We start from the raw sequence: 21,770 nt of genomic DNA on the forward strand, positions 1-21,770 counted from the left end.
ATGTAGAGTATCATGTCATCTGCAAAAAGTGAAAGTTTGACTTCTTCCTTGCCAATTCTGATGCCTCTTATTTCTTTTTGTTGTCTGATTGCTGATGCTAGAACTTCCAGCACTATGTTGAACAACAGTGGTGAGAGTGAGCACCCCTGTTGTGTTCCTGATCTCAGGGGGAAAGCTCTGTTTTTCCCCATTGAGGATTATATTAGCTGTGGGTTTTTCATAGACTGCTCTTATAATGTTTAGGTAAGTTCCTTCTATTCCGACTTTCTCAAGGGTTTTTATTAAGAAATAGGAGCACATGTACCCCAATGTTCATAGCAGCAATGTCAACAATAGCCAAAACATGGAAGGAGCCCAAATTTCCATCACCTGACGAATGGATCAAGAAGATGTGGTATATATTCATCATGGAGTACTACATGGCAATGAGAGGGAATGACATATGGCCTTTTATAGGAAAGTGGATGGACCTTGAGGGTGTCATGCTGAGTGAAGTAAGCCAGGCAGAGAAGGACAGAAACCATATGTTTGCACTCATAGGTCTAGCAGGAAAACAGGAGCGACCTAATGGAGAGCCAGGGGGAGTGGAGGAGGGAGAGAGAGTTGGGGAGAGAGAGGGATGCAAAACCTGAGAGACTATTGAATGCTGAACATGAACTGAGAGTTGAAGGGGAAGGGGGAGGGGGGAAAAGAGGTGGTGGTAATGGAGGAGGGCACTTAAGGGGAAGAGCACTGGGTGTTATATGGAAAACAATTTGACAATAAAATATTATGAAAAAAAAAAAAACCTATGCCCAGACTCACTCCGACCAATTAAATCAGAATATCTGATTGAGAACAACTGCTCTTAGATAGTTGTAAAACAGAGGAGAATGTTAGTCTAATTTTCCCCTCACTTCCTGGGATAAAGAGGGGAAATTCTGACCAGTTTAAGACTATAATGGGAAAAAAAAGGGAAAATATTCTGTTGAATCATATGATGAAAAGGTTACAGGTGAGCAAGAGCTGATCTCTTTTCTGGTCACTCCCATGTCAGTCCAGAGAAATAAGAGCATTTGCTTTAAATGATGGCCCACTTCTTCTACTTTAAGTTTCCATAGCCCACACCCCACTCTACCCAACTTGCCTTGATGATGAGTGGTAAGATTCTCTAAAGACTGATTCCATGATCCTATGAAGTATGCTGACCTCAAGAAACATGTATTCTAATACATCAAACATATGATGAGCTGTGTTTAAGAGTTCTTTTCAGGTATTGTTGTCTTAATTGTATAGATCAGAGTTTCCCAGTTAAGGGACTGTGAATAGATTTCTAAAGATGTTGGTCCCCCTCAGCTGGTAGGGTGGCCAGGCAATCCTAGTCTGAAAGACTCTGGACTTGCACAACCAGACACATTTAAGTCAGTAGGTATCAAATGTTATTTTTTGTGTTTTATGGACCGAAAAAGCAGGGAAGTCTTGGAGAAATACAGACAGTAGAATCCACAGTGGCTGAAATACTAAGCAATATAGAGCACCAAGTTTGAACTCAGTATTAAAAAAATTATATACCATGCAAAAATCCATCCATCAGTTATAATTACACTTGTAAGGGTAAAGCCATTAACAGCAAAATATCAGACTTGAAAAATTGAACAAATGGTACTAAAAGAAGTTGTCCCCCTGGTATCGTCACCTGGCAGCATAAAAAAGTCATTGTCATTATATGCACTCATAGAGTAATCTTATATATAATAATATGAGTATAATACACTCACAATCGGTACTCAATAGATAGGATTTGATTGAGAATGAATTTATTTGTTTGTCATCTCCAAGAAAAATTAGTTCAATATATTTGGATCAGTTTTTCTATTCCAGTTCTCAAATTCAAATAGATTAAAGTTGCATAATTAGGATTGGACATGTAGAACTACTTCTATGGGTTTAATTATCACAAGAGAAACATGGTGGAGTGCAATTCACAGAAAAAGGAACTCTGAGTACTGTTAGGCTTTAATGTCAGAAAGATATATATGTTGCCATCAAAATTGGATCTGTGACTCAATAAGGATGGAAAACTCTAAAAGACAAATTTAGGGGCGCCTGGGTGGCTCAGTTGGTTGAGCATCCAATTTCGGCTCAGGTCATGATCTCACAGTTTGTGGGTTCGAGCCCCGCATCAGGCTCTGTGCTGACACCTAAGAGCCTGGAGCCTGTCTTCGGAGTCTGTGTCTCCCTCTCTCTCTGACCCTCCCCTAGTCACACTATCTCTCTCTCTCTCTCTCAAAAATAAATAAAACATTTAAAAAATCTTTTAAATAAATTAAATAAAAGGCAAATTTATTATAATATGTATCCATTAAGTTCTTTCAGACACTGTTTTCTTAATAATGGCTAAGACAAACTCTCAAACTTCAGAGTTTGTAGATAAGAAGCATAGAAATAATTTTATACTGAGATCACAATATATCTTAGTATGAATAAAGAGGTTTACTTAGAGAAGCCAATGAAGGTGCACAGAAAGTTCTCTGATGAATTCAAATATTTTAAAGCTATTAATAACCTGCATAAAAGACAGAGTAAGCTTCATCTAACCAAAGGCAAACATGAATGTGTGATACAAAGCAGTAAAAAAGAAGATTTTAAAAGGATTTATAAAAATGCTTTTTAAAGAACAAGAATGGAATAGAACCAGTCCATGGCCCAGGACACAGCAAAGCATTAAGAACAGAAGTTTAAGAGAATGTAGTAAAAGCTCAGCACCCCCCTTTTTTTTAATTTCTTCTTGTCAAAAAGAATTAATTCAAACTAAAAAAACCATTGTTTTTAAAATGGTTCAGTGCAAAGGGTTGAAATGGAAGCCCAAGAAAGTAAAAAACAAGCAAACAAACAAAACTGATGGCCATTTTGCAAAATTCCAGGTTTCAGGGTCTAATGAATTACAATCCCACCTATTTGCAGATATATTTGTTAAACTGTCAGTAGTCTTCATGGAAATATGGAGAATAGAAGCATGTTGGAAAACGAGAAAAAGGCAAAAGTTGTCTGAATTTCATTCAGTTAAAAGAAAAAACATCAGGGGTACCTGGGTGGCTCAGTCAGTTAGTTAAGCGTCTGACTTCAGCTCAGGTCATAATCTCACGGTTCATGGATTTGAGCCCCACATCAGGCTCTGTGCTGACAGCTCAGAGCCTGGACTCTGCATCTCCCTCTCTCTCTGCCCCTCCCCCATTCGTGCTCTGTTTCTCTTTCTCAATCATAAATAAACATTTTAAAAAAATGTTTAAGGACAAACATCAGATGACTTCTGTTTATAAAGTACCTCCACTTCCGTTTGGGCTCCAGGTTGAGTTACGATGGCCCCATAACCACACAGGAAAACTATGCCCAGAGCCGATGATTCTCTCACCAGGCAGATCAGCAGAGGTTGATACAGGGATATCACGAGTTAGTTCAGTTCCTGTTACACAAGTGAGACCTCCTGGGACTGCTTCCACAGTAGCCAATGTCTCGGATTTTTATATTTGATCCGCTTCCTGACTAGTCTTTACTCCAAGTAAAATGCTGCAAGGTCTTCCTTCCAAGTGTGTATTCGGCAAAGAGCAATTCCACTAACTTTACCCATAAAATGCTCCAAAATATATTTCTCCTTAAAATCCATGTATTTGTATCTTATATGTTTATATAAATTGATAGGCAACTTGTATGAATGAAGCAGCCACATGGCCAGGTGCCATGACCTATTTTCTGTGAAGCCAGGAGAATACTTATTGTGGTTTATTTAGCACCCTTGTATGGAGAGGCCCTGCACACTCAGGCCCTGAGAGAGCACCTACCCCCACGCTGAGTGATAAAACCGTAAGGCAGGGGAGACAAGCAGAGGGAGCACACACAGTGACAAGCCTTGGTGACTGGCTAGATTTGCCATGACGAGGACACCAGTTATAGGGAAAGATAGCGCAATTCATTTTGGGATCTGCTTAATATATAAAGCCCCGCCCCAATAGCCTATTCTCAACAGAGCAGCAAGTGCGACCCTTTAAAAACATTGCATAATGTCGCTCTCAGCTCTCATACCAAACCTCTGTGTCTCCCTGTGTCTCTCTGAGTCCCGAAACTCTCCACCACTCGCCTCCAAGCCCAGCTTCTCCTGGCTCGTCATCTCTCTGCCCTCATCTCTTCCCGCTCTCCCTTCACTCCCTCTGCTTCAGTATGCTGGCCTCCTGGCTGTTTCTAGAACATGCCAAGTATGTTCCTTGCTGTCTTGTGCTTGCTCTCCTGGAGCCTGATATGCTCCTCCCAGATGGTCCCTGGTTCCTCCCACGTTTCATTCAAGTCTTTGCTCCAGGTCACCTCAGAGCAGGCTTCTTAGAACCTCCTCTATTTAAAGTGCAGCCCACACCTGCCCAGACCACCCAGCACTCCCTCATCTCTACCCCTCCCTGCTTTGTTTTGCCCCATGGCACCTATTTCACGTCTCTACAGGCAATTTATTTGTTGATTTCATCTGTTTTCTTGTCTCTCCCCAGTAGAATCTGAGCCCCATGAGAGCAAACGTGTTTTGTCTGTCTTGCTCACTGCTATATCCCCAGGCTCTAGAATAGGGCCTGGCGTATAGTAGACATTCAAAACCATTTGTTAATTAAATTTTTTAGTATAGTTGACACACAAAATTAAACTAATTTCAGGTGTACAACATAGAGATTCAACATCTCTGTACATTATGCTGTGCTCACCACAAGCCATCTGTCACCATATCACACTGGTACAATACCGTTGACTATACTCCCTGTGCTGTAACTCTTATTCTTGTGATTTATTCATTCTGTAACTGGAAGCCTTTATCTCTTACTCCCCTTCACCCATTTTTGCCCATCCCCTTACCCCCTTCACCTCTGGCAACCATCAGTTTGTTCTCTGTATTTATGGGTCTGGTTCTGATTTTTGTTTCTTTATTCATTTGTTTTGTGTTCTAGATTCCACATGTGAGTGAAATCATGTGATATTTTCTCAGCATAGCTTATTTCAGTTAACATAATACCTTCTAGGGGCACCTGGGTGGCTCAGTCGGTTAAGCGTCCGGCTTCGGCTCAGGTCATGATCTCACGGTTTATGGGTTCCAGCCCTGTGTCTGGCTCTGTGCTGACAGCTAGCTCAGAGCCTGGAGCCTGCTTCAGATTCTGTGTCTCTCTCTCTCTCTCTGACCCTCCCCTGCTCTCACTGTCTCTGTCTCTCAAAAGTAAATAAATAAAATTTTTAAAAAAACATAATACCTTCTAGGTCCATCCCCATTGTCGCAAATGATAAGATCTCATCTTTTTTAAGGCTGAGTAATATTCCTCAGACATATTTTTGAGAAATAAACGAATAACTATCTAGCTGGCCTAGAGCCCTCAGAATAAATTAGAACCAGAGGTGTAGGTTTAGTTATACAGGACAAGAATTGAATAGGTAATGGTACTTGATAAGGGAAGCCAGCTAAGATTTTGAGCTAAGTATACACACACACACACACACTCACACACACACACACACACACACACACACACAAACATGCTTCATGTAGAGCAATATATAGCCAATTATTTTCCTCAAAACAGCCATCTCAGAAGACACTTTAAAAATGTTTTGTGTCCAAATATGTTTGGGAAATGCTGTGTGATCTCACTTCTTGGATATTCATAGTAAACATATATTAGCTCTAGGTTTTCTGGAACTGGACTTCTAATTTGATTAGATTGAAATATGCTAATTAACCTCTTCCCAGTAATAAAGAAAGCAGTAATAATCCATGTTGTCATGTGGCAAAAGAGATGTGAAAAATATCAACCTTGGATACTCCTAGTCAAACACTTATAAGAGATAAGTTTTTGGGTGACCATATATAAGATTCCTTTGGACATTTTTGTCAAACTAATGAGTATAAAGACTTTGGCTGGTTGTTCCTAATGTTACTAGACAAAATGGGGAAAGTAAAAGATGAGTTAGGAATTCATATTTCCAGCTCAAGCACTGCATAAATGACCTGCAAGATTCTGTATCTGTTCTGAAAGAGACTCTTCTTTCCTATAGCTCTGGATCTGAGATTCTGGAAAACCAAGCCCAGAATCTCATTATGCTAGTGGCTGAAGTGCAACACAAAATTGATCCCCAATAGCACAGGATGTCTACTATTAAAGTGAGGCCTTGGTTGGGAAAGAATGGGATCTTAGTCCTTGGAATGGGGACATATGGGAAGCTCCAGATGAAGCTGGGGACACTGAACCCCTAAATTCTGGTGACTTTTCTTTGCCCATAGAAGCATCCTCTTCATTGGCATAACAAAATACTATAGACTGGGTGCCTTAAACAACAGAAATTAGTTTTCTCCCACTTCTGAGAGTTAGAAGTCCAAGGTTGAAGTGTCAGAATGTTTGGTTTCTTCTGAGGCCTTGTCTCATTGGTTTGCAGGTGGGCCACCTTTTTGGTGCATCTCACATGGTCTTCCTCCGGTACTGGTCAGATTAGATTAGGGCCCACTCTAACACCCTCCGGGTAACTTAATCACTTCTTTAAAGGTCCTCTCTCCAAATATAGCCACATTCTGTACCTCTAAGGGTTAAGGCTTCAGCGGATGCTTGGGAGGCAGGCACAATTTAGTCCGTAACACTGCAATTTTTTTTAAAGTTTAATTTTGTTAAAACTCTCTGTTTCCCAAGAACATTTGAATGTAGCACTCTTAATTCACATGTTCAATTACATATCAAAGAGTAGTGTTCCTGACTTTGAATACTTTAACAATGACCCAGATTTATGTAACAATATCAATAATATTGATCAATATCAATAAAAGTATAATAATATAAAATAGAATTTACATAATATCTTTTATGTACATTTAATATTTAGCAACATCAACAACAATATTCTTAATCATAAAACTTTATTACAAAGTAATTGACAGAGTACTTTTATCCACATGATTTCATTTGATTTCTACCTTCTATGAAGAATACAGGGCAGATATTATTATCTTTACTCAATGGAACAAAATATTTCATGAAGCCTAGAATGGTTTAAGACTTAGTAGAGTCACAGAAGTAGTAAACAGTAAATGGATTTCTTTACTTTGTAAGACAGTTTTTAAACACTATATGATACCCACCCTCTCTTAACAATATATCACGGCTCTCACTCAGATCAAGATTTGAACAGAGACGGTAACATATTAGGTAAGAGCACATGCTTTGGAGCCAGTCTTCATACTCACTGGTTTCAAATCTGCCTTCACACCCACCGGGCCCTGCTATCATGGCAAAGTAATTTAATACCTCTCTGTCCTTCAGATATGATATTGAGAACAGTACTTCTCTAGGAGAGTTATTCAGAGAATTAGTTAAATCATAAAAAGTACTTCAAACATATCCTAGCACATACTAAATGTTCCATACATGTTAGTTGTTAGTATAGAAATAAAACTTACTGGCTTTAATAGCAAAATCATATCCAACAACATGGATATAATATAATCAAGTTAATCATTTCCCTCTCTAGTCCATGTTTGTCACCAGTTTCCCTTCTGAAAAAAAAAAAAAGAACAATACTTGAAGATTAAAAGAATCCTAAGTGCCATGTTGAAATAGAAGTGAATTAAGAACTTTCAAATACCTCTTAGCTCTGAGCAGACTTCAGCAGTGATTATGGTGGCCTGAAGGCCCTTCTGAGGTCAGCAGACTTGGTGTGGATGTCTCGTAAGAGCAAGCTATCTCATGGGACTTTGAGTATTTCCTGCCCGTGATCAGCAACATCTTTTCTTGCAGTATTTTGGCAGGTTTATCCTTGTTCCCGGCCAGATTCAGGAAGTTCAGAAGCACATGAAAACAAACAATACATTAAAACACTTCTCTCAAATTATTCAAAGTTCAAAAAAACAAGAAATTATTCAGCAATATTGGGACTTGGCCATTATTTTATCTTATTAATTATATTTATTCTCAGTTGATCTATCCATACTTTTCTTCCCAACAAATACTTTTCTTGGCAGTGATTTACATTACACTTTTTTCCTGAAGTATATTTAAATATAGGAAGTGACTGACAAGGTATCAATGTATTTTGCAAAAATATACAAGAATTTTCATAACTTGGACTATTGTGTCCTCTGTGCAATTTTCAAATTATGCTTTGTTATTAATATCATTCTTAGTGATTATTATTGTTAAGACCAGCATGATTTTTTTCCTAAAAATCCCTTCCCTTTATTTCAGTGATCATAGCTGGATGAATCACAAGCCAACAAAATAACACGCTACTTTTTCAAATTTTATCATTTAAGATCCATTTAAATATCTACCCCTTAATAAAAACCTTCCCAACTTCCCAACTCCACATGATATCCAAACTACTCAGCTTTTATTTTTCACCATCATCACTCAGCTAAATTCAATGGACTTTTTTCAATCATTTCACTTACTCTTTCAGCAAAATTTATCTGAAAACCATTCCCTCCCTCTTGAATAACTCTTCCATGACACAGCAAGCTTCTGGATTTCCTCTTACCTCCATGGCTTCCCCTTCTCCCTTACTGACTTTAGAACAAGACACTAAATGTTAAAGTTGTTCAAGGCTGGATGATAGGTCCTATTCACTTCTCACTTCACTCTCTGTGCAACTTCATACACGCCCATAGTTTCACTTGACTTGTAAATTTATATCTCCATCCCAGACATTCCCTCTGGGTGTCAGACTCATGTGTCTAGGTGCCTACTTGACCTTTTTGCTTTAAAATCTCAGTAACACATTCAATGTGACCAAAGTTGAACATGGGAACTTCTCTCCCCAGATGTGGTCCTTCTGGAATTCCATTTTTCTATGATAAATACAATCAGTCATCCAATTATGCAAGCCTATCTAGGAATTATCCTTGATACTTCCCTCTCCCTCAGCCCTCATATGCTATTCCTTACCATTGTCAATTCTACCTACTAAATATCTCTAAAATCTATTCACCTCTCTACCAGTACCACTACTCTACATAAAGCTACCATCTTTTCTCACCTGGACTATTACAATGATCTCTTAACTTGCCATTCTTGTTCCTCCAATCCATTCTGCATACTGTACCCAAAGTTGTTTTTTTTCCCAATATGCAAATCCAATAACATCATCTTTCCCTCAAATTAATTCGTGGCTTTCTAATTCTCTTGGAATAAAGTCAAACTCGTCAACCTATCCAAAAAAGTCCTGATACTTACCCAGTCTCGTTTTATACCATTCCCTCCTCCACCACCATCACCACATCCACTTTGATCTTTTTGCTGTGATGCACTTCCTCTTGTTAGGGTACCTCATATATGCCATCTTCCTGCAATAGGATCTTAGGAAATGCATTTTTATCTGCCTGGATTGCTGCACTCAGTGTGATCATGTAACATATGATCTGATCAGAACACTTTTGGGTGTGAAAGGGACACTTACTAATTATACCAGGCAAAACAACAGATGTAAATCAAGATTTTCCAGGGAAAATTAGGACATATGTTCACCTAAAATTAATTTGCTTTCATTCAGCAGATCCCGGATTAAATGTCACCTTCTCAGGAAAGCTCAAAACAACCTCCCTGGCAAGGTGAAGTCTATTATAAGTTTATTAACACAATATATGTCTCTTTTATTCCACTATCCAAAGTTGCAACTTTACTTTTATGCACATAAATGTCCCTTCCAGTAGACTAAACTCCATGAGGCCAAGACTTCCCAAGGCTCTTATTGTATTGTCTGCCCAAAACACCATGTATCATAAGTATCATGTATATTAAGTATCATTCATTTAATCAAGAACATAAAATAATGCCTCTTTGGGAATTCCTTTTATCTGTGATTGCCACAACCATGCAGCTATGCAGTGCGGAAATCTAGGAATTATGCTTGACACCTTCCTCTACCTCAGCTCCAGTATTCAGTTCTCTTTGGCCTCATCTCTCTCCTCTTTCTCTCCTTCCTTTCTCTCTCCTCACCACCTCTCCTGCTGTGTGTTCGTACATGTGTGTATGTGTGTGTGTGTGTGTGTGTGTGTGTGTGTGTATAATTTTTACAGAAAGCTAACACATTCATAAGATACAAGAGACATGTCTTCCTATATCAAGTGGTTTCTGAAACTAGTACTATGCCTTTAAATCTCTTGTCTGTAAGAAACTTGCTTACTGGAAATAAGGGTGTAAATCACCCCTTCAGCCACAGTTCTGAAATGTGAAGGGCCTTCAATATAAAAATTATATTTAATTTAAATACACTTATGATAAGCACTGAGTAATGTGTGGAATTGTTGAATCACTATATTGCACATCTGAAACTAATACAAAATTACATGTTAAGTATACTGAAATTAAAACTTTTTAGTTTAAAAATTATATTTAATTAAAAATTAAACATTAAATTATTATCTTTCAATTTTACCAACTGAAATATTTTATAGGATTGCTAGGAAACCATTTGAGACCCAGAAATTTTCAAGTTACTTATCCACATAAAATCATAAAGCCTCACATGTTTCTGAGAGAGGAATGCAAATCCAAATATCCCAGTGCCACTAAACGTTAGACTTCTTCTAGCACGTACCATATTTGTTCATTGCTGTGACTGTCTTCTAGCTGATTATCTGAGTGCCAAGATGACATCCTATGGACCTTTCTATTTCCCTTTTCTTCCCCTACATTCCAACACTTTGTGTAGTGTTGTAAATGAGCATTTGTTGAAATGAACTGAAATGATCTGGGGTCCGCTCAGAGCTGGCTCTAGAGTTGGCCCCTTTACTGACTCACTTACTCAAAAGTTCTACTAACCTGCAAGATGCCTACATCTGCAGTGGGGCCCAGAATCCCTCTGGTCTAACCTGCACAACTGGAGCCTCATGGGTTCCCATGACATGGGCCAAAGCATTCCTGTCATAGTGGGAATGCAATGCTCCCATGAAAAAGCACCAGGATAAACATTTGTCTTTCTTTGGGACATAGCCTTGGTACTCTCTTTTATAACCCTAAAATATCCAGACAGAGAGAAGAAAGAGCCTGGGAGGTCAAAAGAAAGCATAATAATGTGATTGCATGGCACTGCTCTGGAGAATGGGGACAGTGGTCCTGTGCAGCAATGGTTAGAGAACAAGTGTTCCCGAGACCACCTGGCTTCTAATCCCAATTCAGTCACTTGTAAATTCTTTGCGTTCCTCAGTACAAGGGGGATGAAACACACATCTCCCTCAGGCAAGACTGTCATAGGACTAAACCAGCTCATACGTGTTGAGTCCTTAAAACAGTTCCTGCCTTAGAAATCCTCCTAAATGATAAAGACTATCGTAGGAAAGGGGAGATGAGGGGGCAGAAATCTCAGAAGAGCAGTAACAATGACTAATCGTTACTATTTTTTGAGTGCCTACAATGTGCCAGGCATTATGAAGGGTGGGGTATGAGCAGGAACAGAGGTATCTACATTTGTAACTATATAACACTTATTTTAAAACAACAAACTTGCTTTGATGGGATTCTGGAAATAAAAAAGCATTATGCCAGAAATAAGTGAATAATGTGCAAGTTTACATCAGTGTTTTCATGACTCAAGGCAGACCCAGACCACATATTCCCTAAAATGATTCTGCAGATTATTCCCCTTACTCGTAATCTTTGTAAGAGGACATGTTCTTTGTGTTCTTTTAAATCATTTTACAGTTTCATGGAATTCTCTGTAGGGATTTCTGCTGCTTCTTGTTCAATATCTTTTTTTTTATTATTAGACTCCTGTGTTCCTGGTGATTGTAACTTTTTTTCTCAACTTTTTTTTTCTCATTTTCCCTCTGTGTAACCATCAAGCTGAAGAATGTCTAGTGTGAGTTGAACACTACCTCACTTAGTTTAGAAAATAAAGGCACTGCTATTCATACATTCAACTTTGTAACATTCCAGTCCCAAAATGTACCTTTGTCATAAAGTATTTAATAAGTCTAAGCAAAAGTTGCCTACTAGTATATATAGTATTGTCTGGGGACTCTAACTTGGTGAAAGTTCTCTTTTTTCTGATTTTGATATAGAGACCAAGGTTTTTAAAAAGAAAAAAAAGAGAAAAGAAGAACTTTTTTTCATATGCAAGGAAAACTTTATTTTGTTTCTTTTGCCAGAAGTGTGGTTTTGGCCAACTAACTCCTGGTTTGTCTCTTTCCTACACACCAAGCCCTCTCAGCAACAGCCCAGGAATACACAATTAGTTCAACAGAGCAATAGACAAGAAGCCCAAGAAGCCTCCTACTCAGCCAGGTCAATACATAGTGTTTAGTAACCAGACAGGCCAAGCCTCACTCCAAAAAGTAAAGCCGAACATTGAAGCCCCAAGTGGGAAATTTGGTCTGTCGGCCATCTTGGATCCCCCGGAAGCACATAGCACTCAGGACAACCATATCCGCCCGAGTTATCTAAACCGGCTGCCTGTACTATCCCATAAATCTACAGGGTGATCAAATTGCACAACCTTCCTCCTCTTAGCTTGGCTAGATAAACATCTCAGAAGAAATAATTCACTTTGCTAATCGAGAGTAGTCATCTGAAGTGTTGGAAGCAGCCGGCTGAGGCAGTGCAGCCTGGCGAAAGCTCCTCTCAGATCTGGGGGTCTGGGTTCTCTCTGCCCTCATTTTGCAAGTTTACAGCAGTGACATGAATTAGTACTGTCTAAGGAAGCTCAAAGGAATAACTTTCACGAGAGCTGCTTCTCTCCCACCGTATTTGAGCCACTCCATGGTTGTATCTTTCTGACACTATCCTCAGCTCATCTTCCTGTTCATAGCGACACCCCTGTTATGAATCTGTCTTCATGTTTCCTGTAGCTGTTATCATTACCTTCTTCCTTTGTCTCAGAGGCCCTAGGAGCACAGTAGTCACTGCGCTGTTCCTTTCCTACCCCGTTTCCCCCACCCTGAAGTGACCTTGACCCCACAACTGGGCCAGAGTCTGGTTCTCGTCATGTGGCCCATGTTTCAGCCACTGTAAGTTGTCATCACTGTCAGAGTCTCCACCATGTTTGCCGGTTACATAAGAGGCCACATAATGTCTGCTCCCTAGCGCAAGCTTTTATTAAACAGAGACAGCCCGAGAGGCCAAGTGGGCAAGAGGTCCATCCCGGAACCACGTCCCCTGGGAGGCTGAGTGGCTGTCTCCGGGTCTTGGCTCCTGGAGCCACTCAGCTCAGCTCTCTGCCTGTGTTTGCAGCCTTAAATACCCGAGGACGACATGTTATGTTTTCGGCCTGAAGGGGCAAAAGAGAAGCAGCCCTTTCAAAATAAGAATTTCCCTGCTGTTTGTTTCATTTTGGAACACAATAAGGACAGGCTGAGGACACAACTCTGAGCTGTCAACACTTCCGACCCGGCGTCCACAGCACCTTGCGCGTGCCAGAAAAAAAAGTTACTTAAGTGAAACAAGGGCCTAATGAATAGTCAAAATAATTGTTTAGCTTGGATGTAAGGCCTTAGGTAAATAGATGATTGCCGGAGACCAGAGGCCAGAAAAAGCAGTTCAGCAGGACGCTACTTGTTCTGTTTTTCGGACATCAGCCCAGTGGCCTCTGCTCCTCCAGGGACGGTTGTTACTGAATTATTTCTCTCTTCCCATGAGCATATTGAAGCAATTTAGTATCAGAGGGGGCTAATAAAATCAGGGAGAATGAGGAGAGCTTTCTATATTGAAAATATATCCTCAAAACATAAATTTTACCTCAGCAGAGTCTCAAATACACAGAATGCTCAAGATATGGACTGCTTGGTTTGTTTGTATTTACTTTTCCATGTTGAAAATGTCTAAAATGCTTTGTTAGCCCACTTACAATTGTCCTGCCTCCTGCCTTACTAGTAGTTTTAACATGATTTCATTCTTTTTAAACACTATTATTTACTACCCCTAAAAACCATCATTAGGTTTCTGAGTAATCCACTTCCAAGACTGTAATTGTAGCTGTAGACAAAAGAAGAATTGAAAAGGAACCTTTCAGGTATACATTCGGTAGTTTGTTGTTGTCGCTGTTGATTTGTTTTGTTCTGTTCATTTATTTAAGTTGTCTTTGCTATCAACTTACTTCACTGTTTCTTTTTCCCAAAAATGGCATTACATCATGAAAACTCTATTTAATTAAGAGCTTGATTAAATTAGTTGCTAGGTAATTTCAGTTCTACTGAATAATATTTTTAATAATTGCTTCCCATCTCTTACTTGAAAATAATAGATGCCTTGTTGATCCAGAACAGGATTTGGTTGTCTTACTTGGTCAGCTCATTTCCGCTGGACTGCTATTCAAATAAACAACACCTATCTGATTGAATCTCAAATTCATCAAGGGGGTGGATTCCCCTGGTATTCAAGTTCCAGGAATCTTGATGAATATATATTTGGCTTATTGGCAAATAGCGATCAAGCCATACATCAGGCAATAAAAAGTGAATGCTTAGATGTTTATATGATTTTTCTATTCTGATGATATAGGAAAAGGGTTAAGAACATGGGGTTTAAGAGCCAATTTTGAATTTGAGCACAAACTCCACACTGACTAATACTGTGACCTTCGACAAATTATCAAATTTCCACTGGCTTCCGTTTCCTCATCTGTAAAATGGTCTAATAATAACACCTACTTTTCTGAGTTGTTGGGTAGATGATATTCAGTAATGCATGATGCTCAGTACACTGTGAGGATTCAACTAAATGCTAACCATCATGTTATTTTCACGCATCTTATAATTTCCTCATAACAACCCTGTGAGGGAGGCAAAGCTGCTGTAATTATGCCAATTAACTTAAACATTAGAAAGCCGGACCTCCAAGTGGTTATTGGGTTGCCCACAGTCACCGAAGATGACAGGAGTGTCTGAATTATTCAGGTATTGCCTTCCCTTTATCCATCCTGCCATGTGATGTTTAGGAAACATCTCTTCCATGTTTCCCTAAACCTAAAGCATTACATGACAGTGGGCATCCTCTGCTTTAGACTGTCAGATGGGAAAAAGAGTAAATTTTGGCAGAGGCTTTAAAACTTCTATTGATAGTATACAGAAGTTTTCCTGGAAAAATGGTACCCTATGAACCACAAAGTCAGGAAGAATGCTTTGCTAATACTGAGAAATACAAGTACTAGTAGACAAGTAATTTCCAATTGGTGAGCCTGAAACCCCTTGGAGAAGCCCTCAGAGATGACACAATGGGTCAATAAACCGAAAACTTAGCCATCTTCATAGACCGAATGAATACAGACTTATCCGTGCATAAGTTTTGAAGCATGCATCTATCTGACTATCATTTAGAAAATATAAATCATTTAGGCAGTGCTGAATTTATGATATCATTTTGACATGCTGTACTTTCCCAATGGCTGCTAAATCTTACCTATCATGAGGGTCTGTGAGTTTTTTAAAACCATGTGTACACACTCCTTAAGACAGCTCAGTGGTGTTAAGACAGCTCTGCCTATGGAGTTCAATAACCTAGATTTAAGGACCAGCCCTGCTACTTATAAGTTAAACCACCATAAACTCAATTAATCAGAGTCAATGGATATCTACTGAGTGTCTTTAAAAGGCCTGCACCCTGAGCTGGAGCTGGGTAGGTGAACAGCAATCCTGAGCTTTCACCCTGAGCCTCCATTTTCTCACCTATAAAGTAAGGACAATAATAGTGGCTCTCCTCACAAGGCTATTGTGAGGATCTAATGAGATAAACAAGAAAATAAATACACTGTGATGTTTGTGAAAGTGCTTTGTAAACTCTTTGGAGTGCTATTAACAAGGAGTGCTCAAGACAAGCTGTTGAAGACAGGAAAACCCTTCAACTCTCCCCAGTGGTTTTCCTATAACTGCTGGCCACCTACCCCCATGAACTTGCCACATGCTAACAGCATTCCTTTCTTTGATCTCAGATGATATTCATATTTATAAAAATACTTTTCCATCGCTTTCTTCCTCCTCCCATTTTGTTTTATTCCATAAATTGTAATTCTTTAATATCAATATGGCACCATAATACCAGGTTACACAAAGCATTAAATAAGGCACCAATATAAAATTCAAAGCACAGAAAAACCCAGAGGCTCACAGCTTGCAGTTTGTAAGCCCAAGTATACACAACGCCCATCTGCAAGGGATAGTTTAAACATTGCCAGTGGCACTGGCTACAGCTGAAGGGGATCTCACCCAGGCCCTGGTTAACTCCAGGGGGTAAGAATGGAGGAGAAAAGACTGACCCTTTTCTCTAGTCATAGGCTAAGGCCTCACTGCCACCTCATGTCTGGGAAAGAGTGGTTTATGGGAGTGGACTCGTTACTCGTGGAATTGAAACCTTCTCTGGTTCTGATTCAGTTCTTCCAGAAATATAGATCTCATGTATTTGTGCTAATTGGTTAATTTCATATTTTCTGTGCTAATTGGTTAATTTTGTTTTTATATTTATTCTTGTCAACAAAGGACATTCACTTAGAGTCTGCTCAGTGCCATACAATACACAAAGCACTATGGAAAAATGCAAAACACATAATTAATATGCAAGATCCTTGCTTTGCAGGAGTTTAGAAAAAAGTAAACCCAGAATTTATTGCAAGGCAGCAAGTGTTATTTTAGATTCTCCAACCAATGGCACTTTGAACCACTGAGGCTTAGAGAAATAAATTTCCCAAGATCATTCAGGTAGCAAGTGCCTGAGCCGAGATTGTCCAAGGTCCCTTTCATCCTAAAGTGCGTGCTCTTTCCATTCTATTTCATTCCCTCCCTTGATCAGGAAGACAGAACATACGTCAAAAGGAAAGTTAATGCAGACATTAAAGAAAACCTGCAAATGAATAAGTACTACAAACCCCACAGACTATTTTGTGTACTAGGGTGGAGAAGTGTCTGAAATACCTGGAGCTGGGCTGGCCTTCACTGAGCAAATCCTAAAGCAGATCAGTGATAAAGCCTGGGGAACAGGGCAGTGGCCACCAGTCAGAGAACTGTGCTGGAACCAAAAGAAAGAACACTGGGCAACTAAACAGTCTAACAAGAATAAAAGCTATAATCCCAGAACATCATTTGTTCTCCCAGATTCAGATACCTCCTCTTGGTGGCCCTCAGACTATGGAAATCTTGTAAATTGCTAAAATTTTCACAGATCCATCCTCCAAGCAAATCTAAAAGACAGCAGCAGAGTGCTGCTTCATGTATTAGAGTACTACCAAGTTCATTACACTTAGCATTCACTAAATATCCCCTCTCACATAGCTCTCTCTTAAGCAAGGTGAGTGGAAATCATTTTCCTCCTGTTATTTGGTGTTGGTTCCAGTGACATAAGGGAGTAAGGGTATTTACAGAGGAAAGGTGAATATACTTGGCAACGTTTTCAAACATTTGTTTGGATTTTCTGTTTTTTAGGAGATGTACGACTAAGGGGTCAGACGGGGGTTCCTGCTGAACGCCGTGGCTCCTACCCATTCATTGACTTCCGCCTACTTAACAGTGAGTAATCAAGTGTACCTGGAAAGGAACAAATGTTTTCTTAAAAAAAAAAAATCTCACTTCCCTCTGAACTTCAAAACCCTTGGAGGTCTGCCTTCCTTCCTCCATGTCTCCCCTCCCAAATAGAACTTAACCCTTTGTCTTTAGATTTCCTCCCCTAGTGAAGTGATTCTGGCACTGCCCTACCTCCCAGAGCTTTAGTGAGAATCAAATGAGATCATTTCAGCTTTAAAAATGTAAGTCTTAAAAACCATGAAGCCCTATACAGGGAAACTTACTCTTTTCATCATGCAGCACATTCTTTCCACCTTCATCCAGAACCAGACCAGATGAGATTCTATTTTGTTGTTAAAAGCCCACAGGGAGACCTACTCACGGACGGCCCTTAGTAACTATCCATTGTCTAATTCTCCCTTCTTTGTCTCATTGAAGTCCCTGAAATCTGTTCTTGCATTCTTGGTAAAGCTCTTCAATGTGGCTGAGCCTTTGGAGTCTGCACTTGTTGCTTCCTCCATTAGGACTACCTTGGAAAGTCATTTCTTTGTACATTTCCTGTTCATATATCACTCCTTATTTGGAGTTTTGCTCAACCTCTGCTTCATAATTCTGTTAATTTCAAATTCCCTTGGAAACCCAAACCAGTGACCAGTCACCCTGCCTGATAGCATGTCTTCTATCACAATCATCCTGCACTTTGGACTTGGGGGGTGGGGGCGGTGGGAGTAAAAACTGGATAAATTTCACAGTTTGCTCCAAGGTTTTCAGGGTCTGGTTCTCATACCACTTCCCATCGATAAATTTCAAAGTGCTGGGTTGCACCCACAGAGTATTACTTTCCTTTGGCATAAACAAGTTCAGCGAAAAGGTAATTTGATTTACCTCGCCCCCTAAAAATTACTAGGAGAAGTCAAAACTTGCTATCCTTGGATCCTCAAAAGGTCAATCGGGAATAGAGATGCTTGTATTTCTCCTAGCTTATTAAACTTCCATAACAATGTGCAATATCTGTTTTCTCAGCTTTTTCTGGGACACAGAGACTTGGAGTAACCTTTCCATACTAGAGATAACCTCCCAACCCAGCCCCCAAAAAATGCATCTTAGAAGATACAGTTGATTTGCTAACCCAATGCAATATTGGATACAGATTATGGGGAGCTCGGATGGTGTCTCAGCTTTCCTTATGACACTGAATAGTCTGGTCCAGCTCTCCAGTTACCCCTTTGACAGTCACTAGATTGTTCTGGTCTCCAGTTCCCAGGCATATGGTTCCACCAAGCAAGATGGGGATGAACCGAGGGTCCAGTTAATTCACTGTCTCAAAGAGATCAAGACTGTCCAATGGCTTCACAGACTAAGTGTGAGATGGAGAAGATAACCAAATCAGCTTCTTTCAATATTAGATGGGATGTTATATCATGTTTTCTAATATAAGGCATGAACAAATTAGGAAAAATAAGAGATACTTCTCTTTATAATAATTCCAACGTTCCAAATGATATAATCTGTTTCCAAATTATCCCAGTGTTAATAAGCGACATCAGCTAAGAGTAGTTATCTTTGCAAGTGGGATTAAGGAATAACTCCCCTATATACATCCTAGGTCCTTGTAACCCTTGGATTTGATTTTTTTTTAATAATTCGTTTTACTTTTAGAACATTAAAAAAACTGGGAAAATGTATAAAATTTTAAACAGAAAACCAATGCAGATAATATTTCACTACACTATTATCATTAAATAACAAATCACATATGAGCAGGTGCCATCCTGTCATCCCTTTTCTGAAGGTCCTCTGGAAACTTTCTAGTGCCTGGACTCGCCCCCAGCCTCCTTCCCCTGGCCTGGGACACTCTCTGCCCCTCCCCCCCGTTTTTACCCATATGTTGCTCAGGACCCTCCACACAATAAGTGAGAGTGTTGTCCATCCATTCTGAACTTCCCCTTCTCCTCTGCTCAGCACAGACTCCGGGTAACTCCTTCACTCACATCTCTTTAGCAGTAAAACATGGTAAACTGATACCAACTCACCTTCATTGTATTTTGCTTGCTGGTGGACTCACTTTTTTCCCCTAGATGTATAGAACACATCCCTAAACAGACTACAAGATCCTGAAGATCTGTCCAACTAGATCAAAGATTCCCCTCGAAAAGACTATAATAAATAATTATAAATATCAATCACCCCCTATATTTTGCTCAACAGCTCAGATCGGACTGAAGCCCTCTGAGATTCTTCCTTATTTGTGGTACTGTCTATTCCATTGTCAAATGCCTGGTGTACCTCGTTAGTGAGTTGAAAATAGAATTAGTAACATTACTGCAGTCATTCTCCACAATTTCCTAGGTTAGTCAGCAGTTAAAGCAACTTGTCAATGCGTAGTACCAGGTATGGTCTATCTGTGTTACGTATAGTCACTTAAGATGTAATATATGTCATATCTCCTACTGCTTTATATAGAGCCTATTTAATTCTCTTTAATGTCATTCATGTTCTGGTTGGGGTTTGCCTGCCTGAGTTGTTACTGTGTGCTTTCTGCCCAGAGGGAAACATTTTAAATATACTTCCAAAAATTTAAAAATAAACCCCAAAGATACATTTTTGGGACCTTTTTCTAAAACTCTTATTTTTATCAACTGATTCCAGTTCTACAGAGTGCATACCAGACTAGTTTAAAGTGGTTGGTTTTGTATCATTTATCTTAATTTTGAGTCATTTTCTCCAAGTACAGACACATACCAAAGACTCTATTTTCCTCAGGTGCTTGCAGTTTTGCTCTCTCTCCCAAAGTAGAACCTAATCTTGGAATTTTGTAAAAAGACCATTTATAAGAAAAACCAAATCACCACAGCCTCTATCCCCTGTGTCTACATCCCTGCAGCCTTCCTTCTAAAATGCTTCGTGAAACCCACGTGGCTGCCACTCCCTGTCCATAGTGTCCCTGGAGGGTGACCTTCTACCACTCCCTTCAGCATTTGTCTTGAATGTCTGGAACATGCATAACAAAAATGTACATTACCTAGTAAGGCCCACTGCACTTCTCCATTGGCCCCAAAAGGCACAGCCCAAGCTATCATAGCAGAACAGAAAATGCCAGAATTAATATCTAAGATAACTTCCCTGGGGGCGCCCAGCTGGCTATGTTGGTTAAGTGTCCACTCTTGATTTCAGGACAGGCCATGAGCTCATGGGCTCAAGCCTGGTCCATGGGATGAAGCCTGGTGTGGGGCTCTGGGCTGACAGCACAGAGCAAGCCTGCTTGGGATTCTCTCTCTCCCTCCCTCTGCCCCTTCCCAGCTCAAGGAAGCTCTCTCTTTCTCTCTCTCAAAATAAATAAATAAACTTAAAAAAATAAAATCATATAACATAAATAAAACAACCTTCCTTCTACCAGAATAAAGTTTACAGGTATTAAAACATTTAACCAGGATGAGACTGGGCCAATGACAATCAAGGCAGTAAACCTGTGCACCCATCCATGTCTGTTTTGTTTTATATTTTTTTAATGTTTATTTATTTTTGAGAGACACAGAGAGAGAGAGAGAGACAGAGAGAGACAGAGAGACAGAGACAGAGTGCAAGTGGGGGAGGGGGAAAGAGAGGGAAGCAGGCTCCAGGCTCTGAGCTGTCAGCACAGAGACCAACACAGGGCTCAGACTTACAGACTTCGAGATCATGACCTGAGCTGAAGTCGGATGTTTAACCAACTGAGCCACCCAGGCACCCCAAGCCTATTTTGTAAATAAGATTTTATTGGAACACAGCCATGCCCATTCATTTATATATCATCTACAGCTACTTTTACACACAGAGACCATATGGCCCACAAAGCCAATAATACTTACTCTCTGGTTCTTTACAGAAAAAAAATTTACTAACCCTTAAATTAGATTTTTTTTATTTTTTAACATTTTTATTTACTTATTTATTTTTAATGTTTTTTATTTATTTTTGAGAGACAGAGAGAGAGGGCGAGTGAGGGAGGGGCAGAGAGAGAGGGAGACACAGAATCTGAAGCAGGCTGCAGGCTCTGCACAGTCAGCACAGAGCCCAACGCGGGCTGCAAACCCACCAACTGTGAGATCATGACGTGAGCCGAAGTCGGACACTTACCCAACTGAACCACCCAGGCGCCCCCCCCAACCTTAAATTAGATCTTCAAAAAAGTTGAAAGGGTTTATGGCATCTCCATAGGTGCATTCAGCCTGGTCTCTTTTCCTTTGTTAATGTCACTTTTTTTCTTTTCAATCCTCAGTTCCATCAGTTTACTTTCAAGGATGAACTTACATTGGCTTAATTTACATGA

General features: G+C 39.7%; 1 protein-coding gene across 3 annotated transcripts in view; it reads left to right on the forward strand.

Annotated features, from left to right (window-relative positions):
• The window catches only part of PDE7B (phosphodiesterase 7B), a 315,252-nt gene that overhangs the window by 221,901 nt on the left and 71,581 nt on the right, over positions 1-21,770 (forward strand). For all 3 annotated transcript variants that reach the window (XR_003910745.1, XM_029944589.1, XM_029944590.1), the window contains one exon: positions 17,384-17,467. Coding sequence is in view for 2 of the 3 variants with exons in the window: in XM_029944589.1 (XP_029800449.1) it covers positions 17,384-17,467 (84 nt within the window). In the remaining variant the exon portion in view is untranslated. The remainder of the gene's footprint in view (positions 1-17,383; positions 17,468-21,770) is intronic.

Source organism: Suricata suricatta, chromosome 7 (genome assembly GCF_006229205.1).
Source record: "Suricata suricatta isolate VVHF042 chromosome 7, meerkat_22Aug2017_6uvM2_HiC, whole genome shotgun sequence".
NCBI classification, from domain to species: Eukaryota; Metazoa; Chordata; class Mammalia; order Carnivora; family Herpestidae; genus Suricata; species Suricata suricatta.